This window comes from Onychostoma macrolepis, chromosome 01, assembly GCF_012432095.1.
Source record: "Onychostoma macrolepis isolate SWU-2019 chromosome 01, ASM1243209v1, whole genome shotgun sequence".
Lineage (NCBI taxonomy): Eukaryota > Metazoa > Chordata > Actinopteri > Cypriniformes > Cyprinidae > Onychostoma > Onychostoma macrolepis.
This window is the reverse complement of record NC_081155.1, coordinates 46,137,625-46,147,624: the sequence shown is the minus strand read 5'-3', so window position 1 is coordinate 46,147,624 and position 10,000 is coordinate 46,137,625. Positions and strand designations below refer to the sequence as shown.

The window sequence follows — 10,000 nt, the reverse complement described above, 5'->3', positions numbered from 1 at the left end:
AGGGTGCAAAAAAATCTAAATATTGAGAAAATCATCTTTAAAGTTGTCCAAATGAAGTTCTTAGCAATGCATATTACTAATCAAAAATATGTTTTGATATATTTACAGTAGGACATTTACAAAATATCTTGATCTTTACTTAATATCCTAATGATTTTTGTCATAAAAGAAAATTGGTAACACTTTACAATAAGGTTCATTAGTTAACAACATTAGTAAACATGAACTAAGAATGAACAATACTTCTACACCATTTATTAATCTTAGTTAATGTCAATTTCAGCATTTACTAATGCATTATTAAAATCACAAGTTGTGTTTGTTAACATTAATATGACTCATACAATGTATTGTTGGCTATTGCTACAAATATACCTGTGCTGCTTATGACTGCTTTTGTGCTCCAGGGACACATTTCTGTTTCAGCTTGAATTACTGTGGTTGTGCACCTGTTGCAGGGTTCCAGGTGTGTTTGTGAGTCTGTAGACGGCCCAGAGCGGCAGGAGAGACACGGAGGACAGCGTCAGCGTCCAGCCCATCGCTGTGGCCCATCCGGGGGCTGTCACGCCGTTAGAGAGGGTCAGCGGAGACCAGAAGATGAGAGAGAAGCCGAACGTGCCCTGAACACACACAGAGACGGATGAGAGGCTGCTGGGGGTCCATCAGCGTCTGTCATTAGCGTCCAGATCCAGTGACCCACCATGCAGACGGCGGGCGTCAGGTAACGCCAGCACAGCCGGAAGCTGCAGAGCGGCTCGTAACCGATCATCACCTTGATGTCGTTAATGAAACGATCCGCACCTGTTTTATAAAACAACTGAATTACATTTACATTAATAATAAAAACAGTAAACGTAAATACATATTTGGTTTCTATGTTTAAATATTTAACAGACAAACAAACAAAAGCTCTTAATGGCCCTAAAAAAAGAAAAGAAATGAACATTGTGACATTATTAAACACATTTTCCCTGCAAATACACTCACACACATTTAACTCACATATAACTGTAAATAAAAACTAGGAAATTTTTTTTATAACAATATTCATAAAACATTATTTTATAAGATATTTTCCTGAAAAATAGAATTTTTTACAATGTAAAAAAAATCTCATTGTCATTACTATAAATGTGTCCTGGACTGTTACTGTATGTATATATGCTGTCCCTTATCAAAGGTTGTGATGGTATCAGATTGTCAGGGAACTATTTAAAGCAGCTATTGATACTGATATGATATTAATGAGTGAGTGTGTGTGTGTGTGTGTGCGTGTGTGTACCGTAGATCCATCCGATGGCTACAGACTGACAGACGGACAGCAGCAGCAGACTGGCTCCACTGCAGGAGAAATGATCATAGATCTGAAACACATACAGGCCTCCCTACACACACACACACACACACACACACAGACAGAGAGGAAGACAGCGATACACACACCTTCATCATCAGATGACAGACTGCTCTGACTGAACAGGAATAAAGACCTCTGTCTGCTGAAAGGGTCAAGTTTCAGAAAAAAAGTCTCTTCTGTTCACCAAGGTTGCATTTATTTGATCAAAAATACAGTAAAAATTGTGAAATATTTTTACTATTTAAAATAACTATTTTCTATGTGAATATCTGTTAAGCTGTAATGTATTTCTGTGATGCGCAGCTGTATTTTCAGCATCATTACTGCAGTCTTCAGCGTCACATGATCTTCAGAAATCATTCTAATATACTGATTTGCTGCTCAAGAAACATTTCTGATTATTATCAATAAAGTTTGAAACAGTTGTGCTGCACAATATTTTTGTGGAAACTGTGATGCATTTTATTTTTCAGGATTCACAGATGAATAGAAAGTTCAAAAGAACAGCATTTATTTGAAATAGAACTCTTTTGTGACATTATAAGTGTCTTTACTGTCACTTTTGATTCATTTAATGCATCCTTGATGAATAAAAGTTAATTTATACTAACCCCAAACTTTTGGTAAGATATACAGTATATTAGTGGATTTGAGAGAAATGTCTGACCGGCGACACCATCAGAAGTCCGATCAGGAAGCAGACGGAGGAGACGAGCAGCAGCAGAATCTCACGCCGGTGACCTCTGCGGATGAGCGAGGGATACAGATCCGACACGGACATCATCAACGCCTCCAGACTCACGAACTGAACACACACACACACACGGTCAGCTATACTTGTAGGGACTCTCCATAGTAATTGAAATAGTTACACTACTTATTACATTTTAGACAAGGTTTCTTGTAATCTGTAACCTATTACATTTCCAAAGTAACCTGTCTGAGGGTCAGCACACACCTGAGTGTCCAAACCCAGCATCAAGATCATGAGGAAGAAACACACGGCCCACAGCTGCGGCACAGGCATCATGGACACGGCCCGCGGATACGCTATGAACGCCAGACCAGGACCTGAATGAGACACTCAGCATACAGATGTATTCACAATAAGACAGTTACAGAGAAGAGCGGGATTCCAGTGAACAGGGAATGTAATGTCTTCTCGAAACAAACGCTCTTCCAGTAACATTAATTCAAGAGCGTTCATTCAAAGTTATCTGGCAAAGTTCTCAGAATGTTAAATTGGAATTAAAATGGAAACATTTCAGTTGGACAATATTGTATATATGTTACTTGTTTCAGAGAACATTCAAAAGTAACATTGTCATAATTTTTGAAAAATGATACAATGGAACATTTCCTTAACATTCACATAACAAAGAAAAAAAAAATTTCATTAAAACATTTTGGACATTTAGAAAACCTTTAATATTATTAATAACTTAATATTTTTGATAGCTGGCATTGTCTCAACCAGTATAAGGTTAATTGAATGTTTGTTCAAAGTTATCTGGTCTTTAATAATGTTCTCAAAAAAAAAAAGTACAATTATTTAATTTTTTTTAAATGTATCTACTTAACATGTGGAGAACATTCAAAAGTAACATTTCCATAATGTCTGCAAAATGATACAATGGAATGTTCCCGTAACATTCAGATGACCAAAACATTTTTTTTTAATAACGTTCTTAGCAAAACAGTTCTTAAAACATGTTTTTGTTGGCTGGTGTGTAGGCTCTTATGATTTCCATCAGAACTCACCGGACTGTGCCACGTCTGCGATACCCACACCCTGCTCCTGTGCCATGAAGCCGAGCACGGAGAAGATGGCGAATCCTGCGATGAAGCTGGTGCTGCTGTTGAGGAGACACAGTCTGAAGCAGTCCCTGAAACACAAACCCATGCATGTTCATTACTGACCACACGCTGAGGATGTGAGCGATAACATGCACTGATGCACTAGATCTAACTAAAACTCTCATAAAAAATATTAATTCAAATAAAGCTGAAATAGAATAATATATATATATATGTATATATGGACAAAAACGAAATTAAACTAAACTAAAATTACAATTTAAAACAAAACTTATCCTAAAAGTGAAATGAAAACAATGTAGAAAATTTTAACAAACAAAAAATGATACAAATTAAAATAAATGAAATGCTAATTCAAAACTATAACAATATAAATAATTTTAAAATAACACTGCACCACTGTTGATACACATGGACTAGATCATTGCACAAGCAACATCAGCATTAAGAGTTCGATTCCCAGGGAATGCATGAAGTGAGAATATGATATACCATTACTGCAATGTAAATCGCTTAGTAAATACATTTAAATGAATAAATCCAAATCAGTGTTATTTTATTATCACTGAGATACTATTACAGTTTTTTTTGTAATATTTTGAATCAGTTTTCATTTTTATATTTTGTTTTTATTTATTTATTTTTTTTATCTTAGATAGTTTTAATAATTTTTTATTGTTTTTTTTTTGTCAATTTTATTAGGTTTTGTTTTTAAAATGTGTCAATATAGTTTTTAATTTTTATTCTAGTCATACTTGTAGTTGTTTTAGTACATCAAAGTAAACTAAATGAAAATGTTTTCTTTTCGATAATAACTGAAATTACATTTTTAAATGTATTCTTCATTTTGCTGTGTTTTTGTCATTATTATATATATATATATATATATATATATATATATATATACTGTGTGTGTATATATATATATATATATATATATATATATATGTTAAAAATAAAATAAAATAAAATTAAATTAAATTAAATTAAATTAAATTAAATTAAATTAAATTAAATTAAATTAAATTAAATTAAATTAAATTAAATTAAATTAAATTAAATTAAATTAAATTAAATTAAATTAAATTAAATTAAATTAAATTAGAATTTATTTAGAATTAATTAAAAAGAATTTATTTTATTTCAAGAAATGAAAATGTTTTTGTTTTTTTTAAAGTTTTAATTTCAGTTTCAGTTTTAGGTTTAATTAACTATAATAACCCTGGTCCAAAGAGTAGTGAATAGTTGTTGTTAATGTCATGTTGACTTTGAATGTGTAAGAGGAAGGACTCACTTGTAACAGTCGTTGTTGAATTTGTTGTAGCTGCCAAGAGCCGTAAGACTTCCCAGACAAATGCCATATGAGAAGAAGATCTGAGTCCCAGCGTCCATCCACACCTTCAGAAGAGACAGAAACACACAGCCTGGGCTTCATGCTGAGCATATTAGTAAAGATTTCACTATATACTATATCTCGCAGTCACTGTTTAACGAATCCTCTCCAGTTCTTTCTCTGCAGACTAAAAACTGAACAAATCAGAGCGTCACAAATGATTCAATGACAAATCAAATACAAGATGATAAAGTCGAGCTGAAACAGCATGTGCTCTTCATGTTGGTTGTGTATGTACACTTTTATTCCATTTTCAACAAAAGTTTAAGGACTCTGTCAAGTGAAAGGTAACTACCTGAATATATGTGAGAGAACATGTGAGAGGCTTGGAAATATATATTCTTAAAAGTGAAAATGATTTTAAATTATTAATTTTTTAAATTTTTTATGGTTTCAAAAATCATACAAATATCAAATTATACATTGTTTTTCAGGGAGACACAGTCATAATTTTAACAAATATTGATTAAATGTCAAACAAAACTGACTTCTTGATTATTTTTCATGCATGTGTTAGTGGAGATGAATGCATGTTGCACGTGTTTGTTCAGATGTGCAGGAACGGTCAGGTGTGTTTCCAGGTGATCATGTGACGCTGTGGTACCTGTGGGTCCATCAGCCGCGTGTGATTGGGTTTCAGGTAATAAACGATCCCGTCCACAGCGCCGGTGAGAGAAACGCCACGAACCAACAACACCAGCAGCATCACGTACGGGAAAGTGGCTGTGACATACACAACCTACACAACACACAACACACAACACACAACACACAACACACAATGTGCTAGAACTACAATCATACAGAGTTAGATGCACATTTCAGAAAATGCACAATTTGATATAAAATAAATCATAAATAAATTCATATTAAAATGAAATGTGATTGTTTGCTTGCAATTTAATGCCATGCCAGCAACCGCAAGTATGGAGGGATTTAACAAACTAAAATTAAATAAATAAATATATACTGAAACTCTTACATACATAATTGAATGTTGATGTAAATAAATGAACAATGAAATGTGATAAATAAAAGGTGCATTAATAAACAAGGTGTGAAATATTTTTCTTTATTTTTTGATGTAAAAAGGGAAATATGCCTTAATGTGAAAAAATTCATGAAATACACCTTGAAATAAAATGTAGAGGACAATAAAACAAAGCAATACATCATAATATTAATAAATATATAATGACGTCGCAATCAATAAAAACAAGCATACCAACAAGTGAGTAAAAATTAAATGCAACTTTACCTGAAATATGACATAACACGCCTTAAAAATGAATATTGTCACATATTGTTTTAAATGAAAATCTAAATCAATATATTTCACACCTTATTGATTTATTTATGCATGCATGCTTGTTTCAATGCACTTTTATGGTTTTATTGCAACATTCCATGATGTATTTAATGAGTTATTTATATATTTATTTATTTATACATACATACATGCTTACATTTCAATGCAATTTGTTTTTATTGCAACATTCCATGTCACATTTATTTATTTATTTACTCACTAACTTATACATGCTTATATTTCAATGCACTTTTGTTTTCATTGCAACATTCTGTGATGCATTTAATGATTTATGTATTTATTTATGCATACATGCATGCTTAAATTATGCACTTTACGTTCGTTCATTCATTCATTCATTCATTCATTCTTATGTTTCAATGCACTTTTGTTTCCATTGTGACATTCCATGATGCATTTAATGATTTAGTCATTTATGCATGCATGCTTATATTTCAATGCACCTTTATGTTTTCATTGCAACATTCAGTGATGCATTTAATGATTTATGTATTTAATTATGCATACATGCATGCTTACATTATGCACTTTACGTTCGCTCATTCACACAACATATATTTTAATGCACTTTTATGTTTCCATTGTGACATTCCATGATGCATTTAATGATTTAGTTATTTATGCATGCATGTTTACATTTCAATGCACTTTTATGTTTTTTTTTGCAACATTCCATGATGCATTCAATGATTTATGCATTTATTTAATGTAGTTTGTTAAATACTTCTATTAAAAGAAAACACTTTACAAAATTCACAAAAGTTTTTAAAGTTTATATTCACTTCTAGACAAGTTGAAGCATCACAGTCCATTGAAATATGCTTCAGATTTATTGCATTCTGGCATAAGGCGTATAAAGGAGGATCTCCTCTCATGTTATGGTATGAAAACACCGGCAGCGCTCACTCTTGTGTGCAGCGTTTACCTTGCCGGTGGATTTGACTCCTTTCCAGACACAGAAATAGCAGACGATCCACACGAGCAGCAGACACAGGGCCAGACGCCAGTTCACCGAGCCCAGACGATCCACACGAGTAGACAGATCCAACACTTCACGCCTGGAGAGAGACACACACTCACAAACACACCAGCAGACCCTTCAAATCATTGCCACGCATTCATACCAGACACTCACTCCCAAAACTCAATGACCGGAGACGTGGCGTTTTCAGAGAGATCACTCATGTTATGTCCATCAAACCCCACGCAGGAGTCTAGAGGAGACACAACACAACACATTTACACTCATGTACTCGTCTGTCACAGTGTTTATACTCTCAAAGTCACTTTGGATAAAAAAAAAAAAAGATCTGCTGAATGAATGCATTTAAATCTAGATGCAGGTGCTGTCAGTGTTAGACTGAAGAATCTAATGGTCCAAATTTCGCTCAAATTTGCATTGTAATGTGGAAAAATCTGTGTGGAATAAGTCCTTCCTAAACCCCAGCCTTAAAAACATGTTAGCCAATCCGATGCCAGCAATCACAATGACTGACAGGTAGAGAGCATTTCTGATTGGCTAAAAAAAACAACAAAAAAAAAACACTGTGACACAGACTTTAATTGCATTTGTCAGGTGATAGTGATAATTTTATATATAATTAGAGCTCCTTTAAAAGCATATCTGCTAAGTTATGTATATACAGTGGGGCAAAAAAGTACTTAGTCAGCCACCAATTGTGCAAGTTCTCCCACTTAAAAAGATGAGAGAGGCCTGTAATTTTCATCATAGGTATACCTCAACTATGAGAGACAAAATGAGAAAAAAAAATCCAGAAAATCACATTGTAGGATTTTTAAAGAATTTATTTGCAAATTATGGTGGAAAATAAGTATTTGGTCAATAACAAAATTTCATCTCAATACTTTGTTATATACCCTTTGTTGGCAACGACAGAGGTCAAACGTTTTCTGTAAGTCTTCACACACTGTTGCTGGTATTTTGGCCCATTCCTCCATGCAGATCTCCTCTAGAGCAGTAATGTTTTGGGGCTGTCGCTGGGCAACAGCGGTTGAGATCTGGAGACTGGCTAGGCCACCCAGGACCTTGAAATGCTTCACGAAGCCACTCCTTCGTTGCCGGGCGGTGTGTTTGGGATCATTGTCATGCTGAAAGACCCAGCCACGTTTCATCTTCAATGCCCTTGCTGATGGAAGGAGGTTTTCACCAAAATCTCACGATACATGGCCCCATTCATTCTTTCGTTTACGGATCAGTCGTCCTGGTCCCTTTGCAGAAAAACAGCCCCAAAGCATGATGTTTCCACCCCCATGCTTCACAGTAGGTATGCTGTTCTTTGGATGCAACTCAGCATTCTTTGAGTTTTTACCAAAAAGTTATATTTTGGTTTCATCTGACCATATGACATTCTCCCAATCCTCTTCTGGATCATCCAAATGCTCTCTAGCAAACTTCAGACGGGCCGGACATGTACTGGCTTAAGCAGGGGACACGTCTGGCACTGCAGGATTTGAGTCCCTGGCGGCGCAGTGTGTTACTGATGGTAGCCTTTGTTACTTTGGTCCCAGCTCTCTGCAGGTCATTCACTAGGTCCCCCCGTGTGGTTCTGGGATTTTTGCTCACAGTTCTTGTGATCATTTTGACCCCACGGGTGAGATCTTCGTGGAGCCCCAGATCGAGGAGATTATCAGTGGTCTTGTATGTGTTCCATTTTCTAATAATTGCTCCCACAGTTGATTTCTTCACACCAAGCTGCTTACCTATTGCAGATTCAGTCTTCCCAGCCTGGTGCAGGTCTACAATTGTGTTTCTGGTGTCCTTTGACAGCTCTTTGGTCTTGGCCATGGTGGAGTTTGGAGTTGGACTGTTTGAGGTTGTGGACAGGTGTCTTTTATACTGATAACGAGTTCAAACAGATGCCATTAATACAGGTAACGAGTGGAGGACAGAGGAGCCTCTTAAAGAAGAAGTTACAGGTCTGTGAGAGCCAGAAATCTTGCTTGTTTGTAGGTGACCAAATACTTATTTTACCGAGGAATTTACCAATTAATTCTTTAAAAATCCAACAATGTGATTTTCTGGATTTTTTTTTTTTCTCATTTTGTCTCTCATAGTTGAGGTATACCTATGATGACAATTACAGGCCTCTCTCATCTTTTTAAGTGGGAGAACTTGCACAATTGGTGGCTGACTAAATACTGTTTTGCCCCACTGTAACTTTTTTATTAATTTATAAATATATTAATTATTTTATTATCTAATTAATTCAATTTCAAAACTATGAATTATTGTGATAAGAGTGTAAAGAGTCAAATTTAGATTAAAAATCAAAATATTTTGTTTTTATTTATATATCTCCCGTCTTTTACTCTACATAATAACATTTTGGGGTCTATAAAGAGCTGAAACAATTTTTTAAATGTAAATGTCTTTTCAATTAATTTATTATAATTATTATTAATTTAATAATTATTATTTTAGTAATTAATTATATATATTTGCCATTTTTAAAAAAATATTAATTATTTTATTATCTAATTAATTCAATTTCAAAACTATGAATTATTGTGATAAGAGTGTAAAGAGTCAAATTTAGATTAAAAATCAAAATATTTTGTTTTATTTATATATCTCCGTCTTTTACTCTACATAATAACATTTTGGGGTCTATAAAGAGCTGAAACAATTTTTTAAATGTAAATGTCTTTTCAATTAATTTATTATAATTATTATTAATTTAATAATTATTATTTTAGTAATTAATTATATATATTTGCCATTTTTAAAAAAAATATTAATTATTTTCATTTTAATGTAAAATGTGTTTTTTTCTATTATGGAAACATTTTTTAAATGTTTCTGTGTGTTAATAAATGAATGTTACTCAAATTTCAAAATATTTTATGTTTTGTGAAGTTTTTATATGTATCCCTTACTCTACACAAAAACGTTTAAACATACACTTAAAAGGTCATTTAAAAAACGAACAGACGTGGATTAAAAGCCATAAAACACAGATTTGGTGCTCTAGAAAGAGCTGGAGGAGTTTTTGGCGTGTGTTGTGTGATGTGCTCTATGGGTGGGGAATGAGTGTCAAGATGTTTGGATAATGGAAATGAACTGGGCCAAAACTCAGCCTAA

At 33.7% G+C, this 10,000-nt stretch overlaps 1 protein-coding gene across 5 annotated transcripts in view; it reads right to left on the bottom strand.

Moving 5' to 3' along the window:
* Positions 1–10,000, bottom strand: part of LOC131537804 (sodium- and chloride-dependent GABA transporter 2-like) — a 19,877-nt gene that overhangs the window by 5,190 nt on the left and 4,687 nt on the right. For 2 of the 5 annotated variants that reach the window (XM_058771486.1, XM_058771474.1), the window contains 10 exons: positions 7,034–7,112; positions 6,824–6,956; positions 5,173–5,307; positions 4,470–4,573; positions 3,119–3,243; positions 2,316–2,428; positions 2,025–2,162; positions 1,283–1,385; positions 701–801; positions 450–620 (listed from right to left, as the gene is read on the bottom strand). In XM_058771486.1, coding sequence (XP_058627469.1) covers positions 450–620; positions 701–801; positions 1,283–1,385; positions 2,025–2,162; positions 2,316–2,428; positions 3,119–3,243; positions 4,470–4,573; positions 5,173–5,307; positions 6,824–6,956; positions 7,034–7,112 — 1,202 coding nt within the window. Of the gene's footprint in view, positions 1–375; positions 621–700; positions 802–1,282; positions 1,386–2,024; positions 2,163–2,279; positions 2,429–3,118; positions 3,244–4,469; positions 4,574–5,172; positions 5,308–6,823; positions 6,957–7,033; positions 7,113–10,000 lie in introns of all 5 variants that reach the window. The other 3 variants (XM_058771465.1, XM_058771458.1, XM_058771478.1) reach the window with 2 other exon arrangements.